This window comes from Bombus vancouverensis, chromosome 10 (genome assembly GCF_051014615.1).
Source record: "Bombus vancouverensis nearcticus chromosome 10, iyBomVanc1_principal, whole genome shotgun sequence".
NCBI classification, from domain to species: domain Eukaryota; kingdom Metazoa; phylum Arthropoda; class Insecta; order Hymenoptera; family Apidae; genus Bombus; species Bombus vancouverensis.
The window spans coordinates 10850001-10873897 of NC_134920.1; the positions used below are offsets into that span (position 1 = coordinate 10850001).

The window sequence follows — 23897 nt, forward strand, 5'->3', positions numbered from 1 at the left end:
CGAGTTCGCGCAAATGCATACTGGTAAATACCGAAATTCTATCGATCGGCGATTTTCGTTCGTTTGCCAGCAGTGGCGAGCAAGAAGGGTCGAATAATATTCTCGTTGTCGAAAGATCGATCTCGCCCTTTTTACCATCGTTCCTCTCACTCCCTCTCTCTCTCTCTCTTCGCGCATTCTTCTTTTCTCGCCATTTCTGGGCTGCTCCGACTGTTTGCTGTTTCGATATCGAATTTGCTTGTTATTTTGCGTTTCTACGCGTATCTATCGTCCTTTGACAAGTCGATGTTTCCACCAGCACCGAGTACCGAGTACCAACAGTTTCGAGCAAATTAAAAACAATTACACGCGAATCGTCAACGTCGTTAAAGGAATTATTAATCGATCGGAGATTTTCGTTGATCGAGTTTCGGCGAGTGCTAGAAACATTCGCTACGTTGCTATATAAGAATGATAGTCTTCTCGTCAATTTGGTTAATTAATATGGTCCCGCGATCGCCTGCATACTCGCAACGGTATTTTCTACGCGTTCGAACGTCTAGCGCCATCGTCGAAACGATTTTTCTAAAAAAGAAAAAAAAAAAAGACACCCGGAAAAGGAAGAAAAGAGGAAAAAGGAATTCGTAACTCGTACTTTTTTTTCGGTCGTCCAATTTGACGAAACTGTTTCGACTCGGACACTTTGGGTGCTTCGGTGCCTACGAAATGCAGAGTACGCGTAGAACGTACATGTACAGCCCTGTGTATCGGTTTGTCGCGAATGTTGACCTGACCGAAAAGCGTTCGTAGTGCCTTTCTTCTGGCCGCGATCTATCGTTAAACGAATGAAAACGTGCGGCGACATATGTAAGCGTCGATCGGTAAACCAATTCGAATCTCGCGATCGAACGGTTCTCCACTTTCGAGTTTGTTGGAATTTCTCTGCAGCGTACGATTGGCACGAGGCTTGGCATGTGTATTACGTGTTTGTGTGTAGTTTGCGCGTATTCGTTTGTAACAACGGAAAAATAAGATATAAATGCGTTAAATATCTATATATATCTATATATATATATATATGTATGTATAAAAAAGAAGTTATAAAATGTATCGGCAAACGGGTTAACAGAACAACATTCACGAACGTGGCAATCGTGCGAAACAAACGCGTAAACCGAACAGGAAAAACGAAGAACGTGTATAAATATTTCTTGCGATCAAAGAATTAAATGGTAAACGGTCGCGTCGAACGAAAGAACGCGAGACGAATCAACGGAGATAAAGAAGAACCAGAAAAACCAAGGATTGGTGTAAAAAAAAAAACAAAATCGCAAGAAAACACTCGCCAACGTTACTTATACTCTAACGGCGCGTTGTCGTTCAGCGACGCGTACTCCCACGCAAAACGATTCCGCTTGATAAAATTGCTCGATAATAAAAGAATAAAAGAGAAAAAAAAAAAAAAAATTGTGGAAAACGCGAACAACTATATGTATACGAGTCTATTTTCTTTGTACGCTTTGCAGCGTCGTGTCTTTGTATTTTCTTCGTTCTTGCTTTCTTTCCTCCATCTCTCCGCTTTGCGGTGCCTTTATTTCCCGCCAAATTAGAAAAGATACACGGTAGTTAACCCATGAGGTAGCGAATGAATGAAAAACAAGCTCTTCCTTCTCGTTAACATCGTTGTTCCCTTCCTCTCTTCTTAGCTTCTCGCTCTCTCTCTCTCTCTCTCTCCTAACGTGCCTTTTCTCTCCGTCTCTAGTGCGACTTCCTTCGATCGGTCCAACTGCCGGAAACAGCTATTTTGGGTTTTAGTATTACTCATCTCGTCTCGATTAGCGACGACCGATCGCGTGCTTTCTTTCGATTTCACGCGATCCTCGATCGTCGCACGAGTTCGCTGGAGAGAGCATCGATATGAACGACGGCACACCCTGACAACTATACGATATTTTATCCTTCGCTCGTGCTTTGCGGTCGTCCTTGTTTAAAGTGTCGCGTGAATGTTTCAACGATTAGGAGAATGTTGTACGTTTCGTCGAGCCGCTGTCTCGTCTCGTTTGGCAGTGACGACACCACTAACTGGTGTAACTTCGTTACGTATATTATTGGCGATCGGCGTTGTTCAACGAGACAGATCAAAGAGATCCAGTCATTGGGGAATCGATCTCTTCGAGGAATCTTGGTCCTTCGATATGAGAAACACGATCGATGATGCGTCTCGACCGATCGTGTCGTATCGTTCGTCGGAACGCTGTCTCGTTCTTCTATCTTATTTCCTGTTTATCGCGTTTCTGGCAAAATAACTTTCTCTTATGTACAGCATTGATCGGGCAGTGTGTGTGCATGTTTCGTCCGGTCTCGGACGAGCATCGTTCGAACCAAGCTCTAATTACATATGTATATATTAATATATTTGTATATAATATCCGATCGGTTCTCGGTATAACGATGATCGATGTTAGAAAGTTGGCGTGCGCCTACCTGCGCACGGATAATTAATCGTTGAAGTTTCTGCATCGAAGTACGAGACGAGAGCGACGACGGTGGAACGGTAGTGACAGGGTCACGCGTTACCCGTATAACATGCGGCACCATGTGTAAACACTTTCGCTTATATTTAAAATGAAAGAAAAACAAAAGCGCGGCATCGTGATGGCGCTCGTCTCAAAGAAGGAAAGAAAAAAAATAGAAAAGAAAAGAAAAATACTTCATTCGCTCTTTTCACCCATACGCGACGAAACGGCTATTTTTCACGGGTTGCATAATTCCTCTTCTATCCGTTACACATCGACTAAATCTGTTTCGTTAATAAGTTTAAGCTTTACATATAATATATATCTATGTACAACAAGTGTATAGTGTATAATGTGTGTTTACTATATATGCATACAAGGTCTTCTTGGGGAAATTCGGGGGAGTGTAAATGCAGTGTAGAGAATAAGTTACATACCCGCGCGGTTTTCTTCATAATGCCCATTATTGGCAACAATAGGATTAATAATAGATAATATATTAAGACTTCTTTGAAAAAAAAAAAAAAAGACGCGTCTTCACTCTTAAACTTGTCTCTCTCACTCTATTCAGAATCCTAGCTCTGCTTAAAGATTATGTTTCTGCGTGTTTCATCATCCGATCAAGCAGCTCTCACGCTCTCTCACACGTTCGCTCTAGTTTCCCTTTCGCTCCGCTTCTTTCTCACCAAATTTTTTCATCCCTCTTTACGCGCCCAATTCGCGCGTGCCACACGTCTTAAACAAAAGAAACCTTATCCGATATATTATCTCTTACCGATATCACTTGAACCTGTTACATTAACAACAATGCCCAAATTGTATACAATAAGGCCCTCGTTTACCACCGCGTATTCGGTTCGCAACCGTTTCTCGACCCGGAATTATACGATTCAGCAGCCCTGATTCCATCTCGCGTTCTCGGCGTTTCCCGGCCAAAGCGTTCGTGCCGCGTCTCGTTCGAAGGGCAAAATTAAAAAAAAAAAAAGAAAAAAAAAGAAGAAGAACGGCAACCTTGTTCGATCGATGCCAGTCGATGGACCGCGAGCGAACTTCGCCCGCCAAACGAAACGCCGACACGAACGACGACCACCGGCAAACGAAATTTCCCTCGTAATCCTCGTTTTCCTGCGCCACTGCTTCCATTAACTCTTTGCGTTAACATACCGGCGGTCTATTTCGCGATCTTACGAAAATCTGAACTGCCACACTTGACTCCGGCTATCTCGAAATACTAATACTAAAGCCCAAAATAATCTTCCACACCCTTTTCTCACAAGGGTTTGTCGGTGTATGTTTTCGTCTTTCTATTTTCCCCTGTCCTCTCTAATACGCGCGCGCGATCTCGTCTTCACGGTGAAACGATGATAACGGTAACTCGCAACGAATTACCGTTCGAGTCGTTTCCCCGATAAACTCTATATCCCTTACCACTATTACTATTCATTTATCACTATTATTATTATCGTTATCAATAAAGAAATACCAAGTGCTGTAACGTTGATCGGTTGTTGGCAACGACGGGTCGGGCGAATGATCGCCTCTCGATATTACCATTGTCTTCTCGTATTTCTATCCCCAAAGTAGCGTCGTATAATAACCCATACGTTACTATTGTAAAAATCTCTGCGCGGAACACGAACCGCGTGCACGAATCGTTTGCACGTATATATATATTCTATAATATATATATAAATATATCATATTCTTGCGTGTTTAGTATTAGGATCGTGTAAGTCGATGACGAATCGAACCGATCGCGATCCCTTCGGTTTCTCTCTCTCTTTTTTTTTTCTTTTTATTTTTCCTCTTCTTCTTCGTCGTAATGCGTAATAATATGTATATTGTAAGGTGACATCGGCGTAAACAACCACCCTGATATTATGTTCTGTCTCGTTTGTATAACGGTATGCATCGAAGACAGCCGAGCAATGCCCGCGAAGGAGAATGACGGATATCGTACAGCCTTGCTGTCTTTTTGCCGATTCGTTCGTTTTCATTTTCTTTTCTCTTTGAAAGGTTGTTGGTCTCGGGTCTACGAGCGAGTGAAGAGAATGCGCGATATACGATGGATGTTACGTTGCGTAGACATCGACGACGGTAAAGCATTGAAAAGCAAAACTGGAAGGATCGAGCTGTGATTGTCTGAAGACCGATTAAAGATCGTCAAGCGTCACGCTGTTGATCGTTTGCGATCGAGAACGTTTTGCGACAGCGCGGATCTTATTCGTACACGAGTGGTGGGATATAGTCGATGGGAGCTTCACCTCGGCAACCTGATCCTTTCAAAATTGTGTAGCGTGGGCTCTATTCGTATTCTCCTCGATTTGTTCAAGCTTTTCATCGCAACGGTAGAGGATGGGTCGCCGGAAACCTGTGTGCCTTTTGCGTTTCATCGGTCGAGAGTACGCGTGTACGTACGCGTCTTCTTTCTATCTTCTCCGAACGATTTTTGTCGGCTCGTTCGGCGTCGAGCGGATACGCTGATCCTTCGACTATGTGGTAGATCCAACTGTAAGAAAGGTGATGTGCGTCGTTGCTATATGTACGATGATGTATCTAAAACGTGCGCGGAAATGGAAGATTTTGTTTGAAATTTTGGCCACCGTGTCGTACGTGGCGAATCGTCTATTTCATCGAGTCTCTTTCGGAGTTCTTTCTCCTTTCTATTCTCTTTTTTCTTTTTGTCTCTTTTTCGTTTTATTTTATTTTTTTTTTTTTTTTGTATCTTATGCCGTTTCATCGAAAGTTTGCTCGCGAATCGCGTAGCTGTTACGCGTTAGACGCGTCCTTCGCCTCTTCTGTGCGCTGCTTCTGGATTTCTCTTTTTGTTTCGCTGTCCACTTTCTTTCTAATACCGCGACGGTAAGCGTAGCTTCGCTAAAAGTTCTCGTCGTTTGTCCATCGTCGTGCCGGTTTTCTCATGCGAATTTTCATCTCGTGTATTTCGTCTGCTACTGTATGTTATTATGCGTGGGCGTGCTTTCTACGACTGCACCAGCGTGCGCAGTTTCTTCCTCGCGGAGGAGCACTTTTCTGTTTTTCTTCTTTTTTTCTTTTTCTTCAAAAAATGTTCGATAAAAAACTACACAAAATGACCGTTGTTCCGTCGTACAAATAGTCTATACGAAGAAAGTGATAAAAATTTGATAAAGCTTAAGAAGAGTCGTCGGTGATAGGTCGACGACGACATTGGACGTTCGTACAAAAAAGAAAGAATCTTTCTCCCTTTCTTCTGTTTCTTCTTCTTCTTCCTCTTTCCCGTATCTTTTTTTTCCATTTTCTCGTTTTTTTTTTTTTTTATATTTCCTGCTTCTTATCTTCGTTTCGTCGAGGCTCGCATACGATAGTTGAAGTTACGCACGTTTCACGCTTCGATTGAAGGAATTGTTCTCGTTTTCTTCGTCGACAAAGTTACTTTGTTAGCTGATGCATGATACGATCTTTTATTTGTTTATACTTTTCCGTTCCTGGTGTTGTATCTTAAACTTGTCTCGCTGGATATATGGAAAATCTTAACTTAAGCGTCGAGCTTACTTTATATTTCCCCAATTCTAAATCGATAAGTGCGATTTCTCACGGTAAAATATTCTAGAATACTAACATTTAAATTTACCGATAATTCGATTTTGTACATTCGTTTTCTTGGTATTCTTAACCAATAGTAGATTAATTTACTTCTCGCCTCTTAATTCACGCGCGTAATAATTTATAACGTTAAAAATCTTTTCTCTTTTCTTTAAGTTATTACTATTTATATTAATAATTTCTATTCAATCTTCATATTCATTTTTTTTCCATTTTTTCTCTTTTTTTTTGTGTTTAAGTTTTGTTACTTTGATTTGTACATTCTCCCGAGCGTGCGAACGGGCTTTTGACACGTTCTCTCCAAATCTCTCTATCCCTTTCCTTTCTCTTCCTACGTGGCGTTTGAGAAGTGCTATGCTGAGGAATCGTCCGGAAAATTAACTTTCATCTCCGTGTTATCGCGATGCTTGTTGTGGTGTGCTTTCTCCTTTTCAATGTTTCATCAAGTTGTTGCGTGTATATGATTTTTGCATTTATCGTGTTCGCGCGGTATATTACCATAAATTCTCTCGAATTCTCGTTACTTGTCATTTCTTTTTTCATCGTCGAAACAGAGTGCAAGTACTGTGGACGAGCAACGAAGTTAAACAATGTCGTCTTTTTCACTTTCTACGCTACTGAATCCTCAAGTTTCTCGTTTTTGTTGTCGTTACGGTAGCTTTCTTCCTTCGTCTTGTCGTGGAAATTTCGTTTTTCGAAAATTAGCGCAACGAAAAAATGAATCAAAGATCGATGAACGAGTTAAAGGTGTAAAAATTCACGTGCGGGGCAGATTGTGCGGATCACGAACTTTCGTTCTTGTTCTCTTCTGTTCTTTTTTTTTTCTTTTTTTTGTATTCGTACTTTTTCTCTTTCTTTTTTTTTACTTTTTTTATTTTTTTTTTATTTTTTTTACAAAGAGATATTCCGAAAAGGGGTAGGGGCGATGGATTTCGTTGTTGCCGCCAAGTGTCTTCACTCGCGCCGCGCAACAACGAAATTCTGTGAAAAGAGCGATAGTAACTCTTACTAGCGTCGTGCTTCTCTATACATTTTGCGTTTCTGTCGTTTTTTTTTTTCTGGCACGCTTTTCGCGTGCGATCGACCGTGGAAAAATACGTGAAAAATTTGGATTCGTTGTTTTGGCCGAAAAAATCAATGAATTCCGAACGTGTTCCCTCGATGTGTATCGTCGTTTCAGGAAAAAGGAGTGTCAAGTGATTTCGAATTGGCGTAAATGATTTTTTTTGGTCGGTAAAGCGAATCTTTCCGTTTAATTCGACGTTGTTGCCGATGATTATGAAACCGTTGCGTATCTTCGTTTTGTCGCGTGTTGCATCTTCCCTTTGTTCTATGGATTTTTATCTGGCGGATTTACGTTTATCGTTTATCGTTCTATGGTTTCGTGGTTATTCTATAAAACGATGTCTGTTCCGTTATTCTCTTACTGCTGTGTGCATATTCATTTTAGTCTCTTGGCACTTTCCTCGTTTTTCTTTCCGTTCTTTCTATTCTTTTTTTTCTTCTTTTTTTTTTTATTCTTCTTCGTTTTAATCCTCTTTTATTCTTACTTTACAAAACGTTAATCACTCTCGTCTCTTTAAATATTTACGTTTCATAAATAAGTACGGAAGCGAAGGCCTGCGGGCGAGGAAGCATTTCCAGGAAGCGACAACGACGAAAATCGCGTCACATAAAACTGCGAGCCCGATCGCCTTTGTCGCTCGCCGTTGAAACGACGTTCGCTTGCCGAGCGGACCTTGCGCCGCCGTTCTCTCCAAATATATTAAATATATTATACAATTTACCCGACTAAAGTTTCCTTTATCCCCCCCTCCCCTGATGAGCTACAGACGCGCACAGCGCAAAAAGCTGCGCGCCGTGCCCTTTTAAACCTTGCTTTATCTTATCTCTTCCATCTCTTTTACGCTCATCTCTCTTTCTTCTTCTTCTTCTTCTTTTTTTTTTCTCTTTCTTTTAAATCTTTAAGTTACATATTCTTTTACGAAAAACACTTCGCTTCGCTTCTTCTACACCACCTTCCACCTTATAATCTCCTTATAACTCTATTTAAAAAACATTTCAGACTTTCTTTGTCGCACTTCGCTTTTTTATTTTTATTAATATCGTTAAAATTCATTAAGTTATTAAAAACGTCTAACAAAAAAATTGAAAAAGAAAGATTCACTTAGATCTCCCCAACAAGGTATCAAAAATAAACTTATTACTCTTAGATTCATTTCGCTTTTTTTCACGTTGCGATCTCGCTTCTCTCATCACGTAGTTCTTCCCTTTCTATCCGCTTTGTCTCTTTTTCCTTTTCCACTCAAATCCGGCGTCGTTAACTCTTTTTTCCTTCTGTCCTCGCTCGAGTTCGCTTCTTTCGTTATACCGCCCTCCTTTTCTCTCTCTCTCTCTCTTCCTCTCCTCTCTCTCTCTCTCTATCTCTCTGCATCGTCGTGTCTTCTTTCTCATTTTCTTTCCTTATGCTTCTAATCCTTCCGGCGCTACTCCTCCTCCTCTTCGAGATGCAGCGAAAGAGAAAAAGCCAAGAGAGCGGAGAGCATTGGCGCACCGAGCTTCCACCGCTCGCGTTCGTCTCTTTATTTTTTCCTCTGCATACCTTCTCTCCATCGTTCAATTTTCCATTATCCGCCGATAGTAGTAGTATTGCTACGCACACTCAACAGAAGTTCGTTTCTCTGTAATCCGTTTGCCTTCTCACCCGATAAACAAAAATCCTAACACGCGATATAACAATTCCCTTCCATTCAACGTACACGTTTTCTCTTTCGTAAAACTGGATTCCCTCCTACCTACCTTAAACTCGTGTATTTTTGTACTAAACGCATACCAAATGCCATGAGGTGAACCGACGGTCGACGACCCTGTCTTCCGATCAATTCCGTGAACCGGAAGGGATTACCGTCTTCGTCGCTATGCGCGAATGCCGGCCACCAGGTTCAACGTACTAATTGAGCATCGATCACGCGCCACGAAATTTCAAGGAAATCTGGCTAACGCTAGGTGATTTACAATCTCTGCCGGTAGCGAAACTTTCTGTTATCGATAGGAGAAATTAAAACGTACGAAACGATGACAGGGTTCCTATAATAGAATCAAAATGAAACTTGGATGGCGGAGAGATTCAACGAACTTGCGAATACTCTTCTCGTGGCACGCGATGATGCGTCTGTCAGTCCGTTAATTTATCTTCTCTCCTTTTTTTTTCTTTTTTCTTTTTTTTTTCTTTTTTTATCCTCTGTCACGTTTATAAATCACTGAAACGGATCTAGCCCGTCGAACAGTTCCTCGAGTCTCTTTCGATAAATTAGTGCAAATTCACTTCACCGTTTTAAATAGTCCTGAAACGTTTAGCTTTCTTTTCACCGTGTTTTTCATCTTTCATCTACCTCTTCAACTCTCCCTCCCACTCTCCGTTTTTTCCCATAAAATCTCTTACACGATCGATCTTCCCGTTTCGAGCGAAAACGTTTCCTGCCCGTACGATGCATGTGCGAACCATCGTATCCTTCAACTTGTTAGACTCATGCCTTCTTTTTTTTTTTTGCTTCTGCTTTCATAAATCAAAACTTAAGACTTTTAGGAGTTACGCGCAATCGGTCACGAATATTCTTCGTTAATGGAAAACGTTATCTTTCCATCGCGTCCACCTATCGTCTCTTCAACGTTAAAAACACTCGATCTTTGAACTCTTCTCGAATTTTGTATTATCTCTTTCGCTGATGATATACAAGCAATTGCCGCAGAAAGAATCGTAAGAATTATCGTGATCGATAGTACGCGCCGTGCCGGAAACGCGATATCGCTGCGAGTTTCTAACGCTTTTATTAAATTTTTTAACGTATTCGTAATAGTATTTGCTATCCTAATAGTGATACGACTATATAATATATATATATCTATATATATATAATTAAAACAAGAGAAAAATAGAGAAAAAAAAAGAAATAATTACAGAATTTACAAAGATCGTTGAGGACCGGAATTTCCTAAAAATTCGCAGACGTACCATCTTCGTTTATTCGATGACTCGCTGGCGATATCCACGCTCGCATCACGAGGCGAAGAGCGACATCAAATACATAATCACGATGCCTTTTTCTCGTCAAATATCACTCTTCCACCTCCAGCACTTTTCCCACTTTTCCCCTTTCTGCGGTTCTTTCCTCTCGATTATCCTAATCTATCTTCCTTGTATTTCTTTGCCATATAAGCCTAACCAGTAATTAATTACTTATCAATTAATAGTAGTATTCAACACACGCACACTCACACATTATTACATTCATTTATAAAGTAAAAATCCCTGAAAAGGTTTCATAGTTAGTAGCAACCGTCTTATCATTTTGCTCTTCTTTCGGTCTCTGAAACTTCTTACATTTGTCCTCTCCTCGAAAGCGATTGATTCTCGCTTTCTCGTGCGTACCAACGGTCGCTCTTTCATTCTCCCTTCCTCTCTCTTTGCGGAACATCCTTCTCGTAGCACGAAACAACGTCCGTTCCATGTACAACGTCGAACAATTCCTCGGTATTCATCCTCTCGTTTATACTCTTTTCTTGCAAGCGTCTTTGCTTCGTAGTTGACTCAGTTTCTTCATTCCGATCACTTTTGCAAAAAAGCGACTCGACGACGAAGGATGTTGTTCTCGTCGGTATCTCCTTCCATTTGCTGTTTTCGACGCCAATAACCACTCGTCGATTCCCAGCAGACGCGACCCGTCTACGTTGTGTCTTTCGCCCCTCCCGCTGCTCTTCTTGACTCTTGCAAGGAACTTGAGGCGAGTAGAGCGTTCAACGCGCCATACGCATGTCACGCATTTTCACTTCACTAATACGCAAAAACTCGTAATCGCTTCTTTGGTATTACAGGCGCGAGAGGGGCGGGGATGAGGGAATCTGCCATGAAAACTTTCCGGCTTACGTCTAACCGTAGAACGAGTCACGTTTCGTTCACATTTTCTTCGATAATTAAGTCTCGTTAATTAATGTCTCTCTGTGTTGTGATATAAAAAAAACTGTACCTAGAGTAGTTCTTTTCTTTTCTTTAAAAAAAAAAAAAAAAAAACCGCTTTCCTGTATAGTGTACTTAGTAGAAGTAAGTAGATAGTTAATAGCAGTAGTAATAGTACTAGTAATAATAGTAGTTGTAGTAGTAACATGTATAACGTAATTGTGTAATCGTTACTTAACTTCTCTGTATATTATTATAACTTTAATATTATGTAGACTTCTTTTTTTAGATTAGTTGGTTTTTATCCTTTCTCTCGTTTCACTTTTCATTATCATATTAAATCTTTAACGGTAATGAATGAGGTAATAAGGTTGTGTATGCTTTTTTTCTTATCATCGTATCCTATTTCATCGACGAGGTGGTTTCGTTAACGTTGCGTAATCGATTCGTTCGAGTGCCACTCGTCGCTTCAACTTCTGAATTAAGCAAACTGCAACGAAACGTGCTGTAACGCGCGTAGAAGAAGTGAGCGAACAATCTGTATATCTCTTCGACGGACGAATCGATTATAACTTATCATCCCCGCTTCGAATGGGCAGGAAGCAAATTTTTCGTCTCACTTCGTCTCGCATGATGCGTATTCGTTGGCTAACGTGCACACTTCCGTCTGATTCAACGCGGTGCTCTGCATCGCTTTCGTTTCACAGAGCTGTGTATCCTGAGCCACGAGGCTCGTTGTTGAACACGACGTAGGCCGAGTGTCACGATCGATGGCAATCGGTCAACAATAACGTAATTTACCATTCGTTCTGTTGCAAAAATCTGTCTAAAAAATAAAACGCTCTATATCTATTGCGTTCTCGGTGACGCGCGACAAAATGTACTTACGACAAATGAACTCGCGTACAAGACGAACTACGGTATAAAAGGGAGCTGGGGGAGGAAACAAGACAAGAACAGCCATCGATCATGTCACATCTTACCGTTCCGAATCAAACCTATATATTATGATTTTAAATATTATTCGATCCTATTGCATGCGTGTGTGTGTGTGTGCGCACGCGCGCGCGCGCGCGGGTACTGTACGTGACATTTTGAACCGATAGCTTTCGCGAAGTACCGTTCGTATCATGCACATCGAAGGATACATAGCCCGCGAGAAGGAGGTCGCACGTAGCCTTTTACGAGAGAATGTCAAAGCGACGAAGGCCACCCCGGCGATTCAAACGGATTTTCTGAGGCGTTGGTCGGCGTCATGTAAGTTTCAGTGACGTTACTGATTTTGTGATTGCTGTTGATTAGAAGGCGAAGTACTAGATTGTTGTTGAGCTGAGTGCTGCGACGCTGTGCCACCTTGTTGGGACGTGGCACTGCCATCTCTTCGAGTACGAGAACCACCTTCTTGGCTGCTACCACGACCAGCGCGTGAGCCTGCGACACCTGCTCCAGGTGCACCAGATGACTGTAGAACCATAGCGCGAATTCTTCTCTGTGCCGACTGTGAATCAGAGAACAAGCAAAAATATCAATCGATATATTTTATTTGTCGGGTTTTAGCGATCGTAAAACGTTGAAGTATTTTTAACGGTAACGCGCGTAATACCTGAACAGAGAAGAAAGGGCCAATTATTTGGACGGTTGCTTCTTCATCGGCAGAAGGAGATGTGGATTGTTGTTCCGATAACTTTATGATACTTCCGGTTACACGTTGCAATTCTCTAACGTTTTGTCCACCTTTGCCAATGATTCGGCCAACTTGAGTACTTGGTACGAGAATCTCGATTGTCAATCGGACGTCCTCGGTTCCGCCCACGAATCCTTCCTCGCGCATTTTCTCGAAAATTAAGTATTGAGCCTAAAAGCGAATATTATTGGTGTCGTATAATCGTTACAGGAGAACCATACGAATAACATTTACTTGAACAGAAAAAAAAGGAATGTCGAAGGTTGTAACGGGACCAACTGTACATGCATAGTGCAACATGTCATTGGTACGGGTAACCCTTCATATTTTAATTTCCCTGTTCTTTCAAGACGATGCATAGAAAAACCGCATCTTCTCAAACGAGACCAGGTTAATCGAGTACTAGCCGTTTCTACGCGTTTATCGACGATAAAAACCAGTTAGAAACAATTGTCAAGATATTGGGATTCGAACACGGAACCCTGACGTTTGCAAACCAACCTGTTACTTACTAAGCCACGAAGTAACTACACGCTATCTAACCGATTATTTAGTTCCTTCTTTACATTCGTTAAATCTATGTAAAACTTGTGCTTCTCTTTACGTAGAATATCTTACATATATGTCGGATCAGGATTCGAATTTTGGGCGCGCGACGACTCTTCATGTGGACTAGCCATCGTTTCACAAAGCCGAGATTTTATTTACACGTATATACAGGTCTATCACTAAGCTTAACAAATAATAAGTACAACTAATAATAAGTCTAACAAACACTAAGCCTAATGAATAATACGATCTACGAATAATTAAATTAAATAATACTATTAGCAATGTTTGAGTTCAAACGAATCCACGGTCACCGGGATAACTCCTTACTAAGCGAAACTAACTTAGACGCAAATGCGATCCTCGAAAACGCTCGATGTATCACTCTCCAAGGCAATCGCAAGAATGCCAGCCTCGTGGAGATTTTTCTCCCTGTACGATTGCATTTTGTTTTCTATCCCCGTTTGGAAGCATCGAGAAGGTTCCAAACGCCGTTGCTAGGCACACTCGTTGGAAGCATCGAGAGAGTTCCAAACGCCGTTGCTAGGCAGTTTCTGCCTGGAGTTTTGGTTACTAAATACAATGTATGTCCCATTGCATCGGCACCTCCGAGGCAACATCACACGTGGCTCGGCCCGCTCTCGAGGCCGCATGCCGCCACAACCACACTTCTCGGAAAACACATACAACCACTCCAGACCTCCGTTAGATAAAACATCCATCCCGTGACCGTGGCTACGTTCAGCGACCGATTGTCACCTCGAACCCAATCTCGCTTATTACAAATCTTAAACAATTACAACTATAATAAAATCTAGGCTAAGGTACTAGAGGATGTTCCCAAAATCTCCAAGGAAGGGCTTCGGCTTTCCTTTCATCTCCGACATATATATATATATATTTTTTTTTCTTATACATATATTATAAAATTTATACCTATCATTATCTTTATATAATTCAAAACGTTATGACAATCGAAATTTTAGCGATACGTCGATTTCTAGATCTTTCATCTGCCAGTAACGTGCACTTTTCCACTCTTTAAGCCCGAACCTCGACTTTTAGCGTTAAAAATCATTAGATTTTACTTGATAAGGAATTAAACGTATTACTATCATCTGCGCAAAACTTACTTTCCACTGTGATTCTGGTGATCCGACGATAGTTACTTTTCTGTCATTTTGTTGTTCTACAGGCTTGTCCTGCTCGATTGGCGCGATTTTCACACTGGCGCCAGAGAATCTGATAATGTTTCTGATGTGTGAACCCTTGCTTCCTATGATCGCCCCTACACTCGTATTCGGAATGTAGAGGAACGCAGTTTCTTGCGTATCGCCTATTGGAATACCTTGCTGCGTAGGCAAACTGGTTTGATAAGGATATGGGGCTGGTCCGGTGCCATACAAGCCCGGACCACGTGAGCTGTATCCCATACCAGCAGTGGACATCATAGCCATTGGATGTAGACCAGGAAACATCAAGCTTTGAGGCTGTAACGATCATGTGATTTCGTTATTACACAAGCTCGATCGTAACTTGGCATAATATTTGAAACGATTCGTTCGCTATGACTTCGCGTAACTTCTAACACTTACAGCCATTGCTTGCAAATCATTTTCGTAGCTTTGGCGTAATTTGCTGGAAATCATAGATTCAGCTTTGCTCATGTTATCGATGCTGCCTTTCACCGTGATAATGCGCTCGAGATTGAAGTTGTTGATGTCATTGATACTGCTTACGGTGATCTTCGTATCTGTATCCTGCATGATTTTCTTAATGGTGGTACCACCCTTTCCGATAATTCGTCCAATCAAATTGTTGTGCGCAAGAATCCTCAATGAGATCTCGCTGTTGACAAACGGTTACGGCGCGTTAATAAACACACATGCATCCATTATACGAACGCGTATAGCAAATTTCATACGTAACATCGTTTGCAAAATAATTTCGAAAGCGGATAGCGTTTCAAGCTTCTTACCCTTTACTCAAACCGTAAGCCTCTTGCTGCGTCACCTCCATAATTTTCTTGCAAGCATTCGTACAATTCTCTGGGTTACCGTAGATGGTAATAGCTTTTTCAGCAGCACCGAGGCTGTCCTTACGGTGAACATCGACTCGCGCGCGCGTCATCTGAGTGATCTGACGTATGGTAGAGCCCTGGCGACCGATTATGGCTCCCACCATCTCTGATTGTACAAGAATACGGAGCGGGAAGTCTGCCTGCCGTCCGGAGCCCGAAACCCCGGAATAAGCTACGCCGCTGCGCTGGCTGCGGCCTCTACGTCGGTTCTCCACCGTAGACATTTCCACTTTTAGCGGGCTACCCTCGTACTCGTGACCATTTAACTGGTTCACAGCCCTGTAAAACGGCGAAAAGACGATCGTCAGACCGCAACAATTACGATTAAGCACGTCGACTATGAAAAATGCCTATGGACCGGATGATACGTGGGTTTATCTCCGCGGCAAACAACGTCGAAACTTACTGCTGTGCTTGTTCTTGCGTCTCATAGCTGATGAGGACGGTTTGTAAATTAGGATCGCGCGAGGACAATTTCTCCACAGACTGCACTTGACCGCAGTTCGAGAACAGGGCCTCTATATCTTCTATTCTGATCTGAGCTGGCAAGTTGTTTACGATAACCTTGGATCCGGCACCGCTGTAAAAAAAGAAATTCAGAAACGTCAATTAGCAAACGTTACACCTGGTCTCGTTACGTTAAGGGTCGATCGTGAGGATGGCGCGTGTACGATTCGTGTAGACAAGAAGGAGAGAGAAACTTGTTTTTCAGTTACGCTCGTATTAAAATTATCGCGGTTAAAACGCTTGGGAATCGATGTAATTTTACTAACTCGTGCGAGCAAAGAGTTCTTGAATAAAAAACGAGACCTAGTTCGCAGGCTAGTACATTTAAAAGCGAGAAGCAAATCGATCGTTAAAGTTAAACGGTTGTTTTTCTAGTTAAAAAAAAAAAAAAATGCAAAAAGCAGGAAAATCATCGATCGTCAATAATTTCTTGAAACGAGAATATATGGTTGGTCGTGCACAACGTATGTAAGTATAACGCAGCATTTGGGTCAAGAATTTCTCGGTATCGGCTTGAGATCGTCAAAGAGGACGGTGCCTGCTAAACAAAAATCAACTCGACGAGGAAAGAGCATACGGCGAGTCAACACGAACGTACTCGGACGGTTACCAATCGAAATTGCAAGGCCGGTTCGTTACAACAGCTTCTTCAAACTTTTTTACCGCATTTGAGTAAACATTTCGTAAAAGTCGAGAAAATATCGTTACAATATAAAAAACATCGATACAGCGTAAAAGAATAAAATGTTAGGAATTCGTCACGAATGGAACACCAACGCGTTACAATTTCCATGATAGTTTCTACGAAGAAGAATTAAAAATACCAGGATCGCTGATCGCTAGTTACGAGAAAATCGCTATTATATCGTGTTATTGCGATTATCTGTAAGTTCAGTTTTCGTTTTGTTTTGCGTTTGTAAATACGATACGATCGCTAATTACGTAAAATAAAGAAACTAATTACGCGAAATAAAGAGAGCGAACAGCGATGATATCGTTGAAAAAAGTTCGATAGCGAAAAGTTTATCGCGCGCAATAGTTAGAAATTTACTCGCAACGAGGGGCCGTTCGATTCGCGACGATACACGGTGATCTATAAATTAACGCGAGTCTACCATATCCCAGAGGCTCGACGATGTTCTCGCCAAGAGCGTCATCGGCAAAGATCGCATATGCGCGGATGCCCCTGTTGACATTTTCTCTTTCTTTCTTTCGTTCGACATCTCCACGTCGAATTTATCCTGCTCCTCGGCCCTTGCGAGGGAGACGGCGCAACATGAAAGGCATCGCGAATCAAAAACAAACTCCACCCGTACCCTATCTAAATACCAAATGCGCCTTCGATTCGTCTGTGCGTCTCTCTTCGAACATAATTCGCCGCAAAATTGGCAATGTGAAACAGCCCGTAGTAATTTCGTTTCGCGTTCATTACGTCGGTATATTCCTACGGTTCCTCTTTTCGCGGATATACTCGCGTCCACGTTAATCGAATTTCAAGGGGTGAAGAATCGCGAAATTGGACGCAGCCACGGCACTGGGCGCGACGCAACATGAATGAACCAAATGGCAAGTAAGAAGAGGACGCGGAACGTGAAGAAGGAAAAGGAGGGTGAAACGGCTGAGACTCTCACTTTCGTACGTATCGATTTTTCAGCTCACCGACCCACTCAGCGTCAGGGCTTTCGACTAACCTTGAAGAAAACGTACCGACCGACCTAGCTCGTGCTCGGCCAATTATTACGGCCCGATGAGGACGCGGATAATCGCGTATTCGGTCGGTTCCATCGAAAAAGTAAAACAATCGCCGTCTTTTTTCTCACGGAAGCAGTGCACGTGGGCATTAAACGCGCGTATAGGCGTGCTGCATCGCGGGGCGAAAAGATCGTCGTGAAATTCAAATTTTTCCCGCTGCTAATTACTCTCCCATTCCGCGGACAATTTGCAAAGATAACGGATATTACTTAATCATATAGCTACGCGTCGGCTCGTGCTCGCGATAATATCGCGTCTTGTACCCGTCCTGTTCGCGTCTGAACGAAACTAACGACGAGCGAAAATTCTACCGTCGAAGAAGGTCGAGGGGTAACCGAGATATCCGATATAAATACGCGTGAAAATACGGAATACCGCTGGGCGGTGGTTGGCGCCAATCGAAAGGATCGTCGAACGACGATTCCGGAGATAGGCGTAAAATCTTGCACGACGAATAAAACGGCGTCGAACGGCGGTACGGCACAAAAGGTGAGAGGGCGACGCGCGTGTTACGTGTGTGTGATGGAACTAATTCCAACCCCCCGGAAAACCTTAACCGAACAACTACCGTGGAGCACAACGCGTTCCTGGGTGGCCGATAGAGACTCCTCTCTCTGTCCATCGTCGGGGGCTGCAGGTTCGAGGCTCGTCGAACCGAACTCTTGGACGTGCACGTGCTCGCGCCTGTAGAGAGACAACACGTTCGACCGAGAAAAGTCGATATTATGTCTCTGTTCGTACACAGAAGGTTCGTTTGCACGCGTGTATCGGTACGGGTTACGGGGCTACAGTGAGAACCGTGCAAAGGGTGGAGGACGGCAGTTTGGTGGCAGGATGGAATCGCGGGGGTGGCAGCGAGGGTGAGAGCGGAGGCAGGCCTTTGTTTCGTGTGCTTTTGGGGATTTTCGGCGGCACCCGGTGTGGTGTGAGGTATATATGCAGGAGTGCGCAAGGGAACGTTGATATCGTCGGTTTCGTCTGGCACGCGGGTCCGTCTCCTCCACCGGCACGAACCCCCCACCCCCACCAACCTATCTCTCCACGAGGAACCAGCTAGAGCAGTAACCCACCAACGCACACCAACATCGCCAACCACCACCACGTCACCTCCAACCTCAACCCTTTTTGCGCCTCTTTCCCTCGCTTACCCTTCCTGACCACCGGCCTGCTCTGTCTCTCCTATTCTCCCCCGTCCTGCACACCCGCCGACGCATCACCCTTGCCGGATCTTGCACGCACGTGTAACTCGCGATTTCGTCCGTTCACCTTTAACGAAAGGCGGTATTTTCGTACGCCCACCACAGCGACGGAGGAAGCGAAAGAGACGCGCGGCAAGAGCACAAGAGCAAACCGATAGATAGAGAAGGAAGACGGGGAGAGAGTAAGTGAGAGAGAGAGAGAGAGAAAGAGAGCCTTTTCCGAGCCCGAGGCACATACCGACAGGGATGGACGCGCGACGACCGCAGACCACGGGTCACCCCCGTGGAAGAGCTTTTGATCTCGCCTAAGACACGTTTTTTCGGACTCTCTTTTTCTTCTCTACTTTGCTCCTTTTTTTTTCGTTTAACGAGCCAATGGACTCGGACGGCCGCTTCTGGAGGAAGCGACGGTCGGAAGCGGGTCGCGGGAGGGATGGAGATCGGGGAAACAGGGGGAGGGGGCAGTTGACGAAAAGTTCGAGGGTCGTAATGCGGTGCAGTTAATTGTGAAGGGAATTGGGACTCGTTACGCGCCGCTAGTCGCGTAAAAATGGAGCACATTTACGCAGGGGTAATTAGCGCGCGAGCCACGCGTGTGGCGATTTTTTTCTTGCTTTTTAGAGATGCACCGGGAATTACGCCGTGTAATCATCCCCTGTGAGTTTTATGGTCCCGTTGCTCGTATTTATACGTTTTACCGGACCGTACTTGCAATCTACGAAGTAGTAGCGCGTTTGTCGTTTTTAATCGCGTTTTACCGTCTACATGGTGCGCGTGATTTTTTCGCCAACGTTCGTCTCTTATTAACTCGTCGTTAAGTCGTTGCCGTAGCCGCTGTTGTCTTTCCCACGTTAACATCACAAGTCTACACAAGTTGAAAGATAACGCCAGGTAAAACGTTCGTCCTACGACCAGATCCAATCGAAACGCACGCTTCCGTTCCATCGATTTGACAAAACGGTACTTGCACTTACGAAACATCTGCACACGCTATTTTCGCGCTAAAACGCGTACGATCGACGAATAAATATTAGCCGAAAAAGAAACTGGGCGACAGAGTGGCGCTCGATGGAACGTGTACGGTCCTGGCCGGAGAAGCGTCGACGTCGTTGACTGAACCGGCGGGGCGCACGGCGCCAAAATCGATTTTGAAAAGGGAAAGTGGCATGTACGTGCCAGCAGCGTGGCTTTACATATACAGTATGCGCACGATTCGCGACAAAAACGTGTAGGAGGTAAAACTGCAGCCGCGCCGAATAAAGGTTGCAGCACACACCGCGTACGTTGCAGATGCGCGCGGCAGCCAACACACGTACACTACGCGTCCGCGGCACACAGGTAACGCGCGTGCAACGCGACTCGAGCGCGCAGATACGCCACACAGCCAACATTTACATATACACGCGCGAGGTCTGGTTGATGCCTCTTTTTTCTGGCCACGAGTACCTCTTTCCCATTCACGTGTGAGCGTTAGAAGGGAAGTTGGCGTCTCAATTCGGTGTAACGTGCATGTACCTGTACGGGTGCGTGGCACGTGTACTCCGCTTGCCTGTTACGCGTGCGTGTGCATGCCACGCACGTGTATACGATGTGCTGGGCTCTGTGAATGGGCGCCACATGATGACAATTTCGGTGATTTTTCCCGGTGTTCGAGCCGGAAGCGACGCGCTCGCCCGATGGAGCTTCGTCGGACTCACTTTCCACGGATTTGATAAATCGGATATAACCGAAGACAGCGAAACGGTTATTAAATTGTTAATTTTCACCGATTGAACCGCTTGATGGGACAGACAACCATTTGACCACGTACTAGAGAGATAGACGGAGGAACGTTTAAAGGATAAAAGATATGGAAAGAGAAGAGAAGAGATATTAGAAGACAGCCGAATTTTGTATCCGACCGTAATTTAAATATATCAAGTTTCGAGAAAAAGAAGATTCGCGTGTAATAAGTTGATACTTTGACGGATTAGCTCACGGATGGCTTAACTTTTGTGGGTTAACGCTCCAGCACGAGTTATTTTTAACCGTTTTACGTGTATCAATGAAATCCAATAGATATCGGCCATAATGTAGCAGATAAGACGAATATTCGACAGCACCGGTAGAAAGATTTACTATGCTTCTGAAAGTTTTTCAGCGTCGAGACGTACGAAGCGAACCAAGTAGATAACGCGTTGTATTGAAAAGCGATACGCGACCGATGCGTTTCGTTGTCGACGAAAAAGATAAGATTCCCGCGGAAGCTTGTTAATATTGACACACCTTGGGTGTGAACGTTCATGCACCGCGTTCGGTATCTCCCGATCCATGATAAATACATATTACCTAGCACTCGTTAACGTTCGAAATAGAGTAGCGTAAGATCATTCTGGCACCGTTGTTTAATATCGCTGGTATCCGCAATACGCTATCTACGATACTCGCTACTGAAATGGACTCCGACATGGGTTGTACGAGATATTCAAACACGCGACCAGTATTGTGCGCGATAAAAATTTATACCTAGTCACGGCATAATTTTCCAGATAACAATTTTTTTTTAATTATCGCCACACGCGATTGCTATTGCAGTTACTACGATAAGAAACAATATATCGATATTTTAAATATTCCGCTTATCGACGATAGCCAACGTTACAACGCAGATTAACGTTCGGATGAAATATCCAAGACGGTTCGTAGACGAGAGAAGATTCGAATCGACGAGTATAAACAAATTCTGGCATTTAAAAAAGGATGTAAGAGGCAAAGGGTAGGCGTACTTATAGCTCGGTTGATAAGCGCCGTTCAAACACCGTTTTCCTTCTATTTCGGTCTTCTGCATCGAGCGCAAATTATTGAAAGCAGCCTCGATACCTTATCGATACAGCGACCGTATAATACGAGCGAGTACCTCGAAGAGTCACAACGCGATACGATAGCGACGTTTCAAGTGCGTGGCGGTCCGGTTGCGAATCGCAGGTTTCAACGATGCGGTGGCCGCGTGCAACCGTAGCAACCGACTAGCCGAGAAAGCTTAGTGCCACATTGTTTGGCGCCTGTAAAACCGTCGTCGAATCGAGGTCGCGATCGTCGCCACTGCAACCAAGGGTCAACGAGTTAGAGGAAAAAGACGGCCACGACGATAACACGTTCCTGAACGACGGAAAAACTGTTCGATAAAAACTACTGGCCGAGTTATCGGCCGGAAACGGTGTAATCGGTACGGTTACACGATAGTTGTAAATTTCAGCCTGTTACACGTTCGCCAGAACACTTATCTACTCTTCCGTGGGTTTCGGGAAGGTGTACGCGTATCATGAGAGTCGGAACAGCTGTAACGCGCGTTCGCCGTTTCCAACCACGTTATATTCGTTGTACTAGCGCGACGAGAGAAGAAATGGAAGCGACGTCACCGATCGACCTATGCGTCTAATACGAAACGCAACGTGGTCGTGGCGCGCATATCGAAAGTTATGACTCACGGCGCTCTGGATCTACGAACTCTGCCTTCGTGACAGAGTCGGTGTTCGCGTCCATTGACAACGACACGTCGCGTACAAAAACGACGATGCTACACCTTCCTATTCCCGTAACTAAACCACACCGCCTATACGGTTTACGGCGTGTTCCGCTTATGCCTTCGAATTATCCCATTTAATCCAATGCCCACGTAAAGAGTAAAACAGATTACGCGTTATAAATGGACGATGCGATCTAGATTTGCGAGTAGCGCCGCGTCGACTATAGCGCGCCCGTTTATATAGCGTTCCAGTAGTTTTCTCTATAATAGCAGAATCGTTTATATCAGCCAGAGCTTTCAACGCGACCCGAGCAACTTTTTTCTGTTCTCGCCACGCATACAGATCGAACTAGTTAGATTGCAGCGTTCGTGCGTGTACGTATCTACCTATGCGCATCAATAATGCAACAATCCTCGATGAACGTTAAAGATCGTGCAGAAATTACGTTCGATGCTTCGTGATTATACGATCGGACCGAGTGATTTTCAGCGTACAGTTATGAACGGTACAATTTCATGAAAAGTTCAGCCTCCGATCTGCCGGAGCAAGAACTCGTCGTCCCAATTTTCATGATTACACTCGCGCTTCTCGTTCGATCGTAACGAAGTATACTATAGAGAGCTCGTGTTGCTCTATTTAAATCTTTGCGTGGAATGTTGCCGTGTTAATACAAACTGGACTGTGTCCGATCGAACGATGGTTTCGAGAAAAATGACTTTCGATATTCAACGATCGGCCATCGAATTCCTATTACGTCGCCGATGTAAACCGTTGTGTCTTCGGTTTCGACGCGGATACGGTTTTCTTACTCAATGTATATATAGATAATTTGTGTACCGTCTGCAAGCGATGACTCGATTCAAGCGAAAGTCGCAGATACGCCCATTTGAGTTTTACGCGGCTGAAATTCTGCTCGCCGCTTTGCCTTCTACCACCCGTTCCGAACCATTCGGATTTTTACTGCTTTGTACCATATGCTTTCCCGTAATTTTCCAATCTCTCCAGTGTCGTATTTGACTAGTAGTTACGCTCGTATCGTATCGCGTTGGCAACTAAGTTCTTTTCGTGGTCAATAGCATCTAATGACAAAATCCGCGATCGCTTAGTCGCTACCCCCGTAAGAAACGCGCCGTCTCGAACGCGAAACTCGTTCAGTGGACACTTGGAGTATTATCGGTAACATTCGTGATTCGTCTAAACGTTTCTATCTATAAAGAATCCGTGCTTAACGCGAAAAGATTATGAGGAAGAAACGGCAAAGAAGATGGACAATTATAAGAGGACGTAGGAACATTTTCTGTATGAATATGACCCAACTCCGACCTGACTCGATTAGACCGATTACGTGCTGCAACTTACGTCGACTTTGTTCGAAAGACGTCGAAAGTCTTGCTTTAAATCACGTAATATCATTAACCAGGGCGTTGCAAGTTCGATCGACGATAACTTACTCGTAAACTTTGCTCGTTTAACGAAGATGTTGCAGCATCGCTGACAGCCCAGCGAGCCTTTCTCAAATGCAAACTTGATATTTTTTTCAACTCCACCTTCAACTATACCTGCGGATCGATGAAAAATAATATGGT

At 43.7% G+C, this 23897-nt stretch overlaps 1 protein-coding gene across 4 annotated transcripts in view; it reads right to left on the reverse strand.

Annotated features, from left to right (window-relative positions):
• The window catches only part of Imp (IGF-II mRNA-binding protein), a 61184-nt gene that overhangs the window by 9968 nt on the left and 27319 nt on the right, over positions 1–23897 (reverse strand). For 3 of the 4 annotated variants that reach the window (XM_033336922.2, XM_076622281.1, XM_076622280.1), the window contains exons 2-7: positions 15754–15927; positions 15246–15626; positions 14863–15115; positions 14401–14757; positions 12638–12889; positions 1–12532 (exon numbers count right to left, since the gene is read on the reverse strand). The exon at positions 1–12532 is cut by the window's left edge and continues 9968 nt beyond it. In XM_033336922.2, the coding sequence (XP_033192813.1) occupies positions 12308–12532; positions 12638–12889; positions 14401–14757; positions 14863–15115; positions 15246–15626; positions 15754–15927 (1642 nt within the window). In that variant the 3' untranslated portion in view covers positions 1–12307. Of the gene's footprint in view, positions 12533–12637; positions 12890–14400; positions 14758–14862; positions 15116–15245; positions 15627–15753; positions 15928–21570; positions 21706–23897 lie in introns of those variants that run through there. The other variant, XM_076622279.1, reaches the window with a different exon arrangement.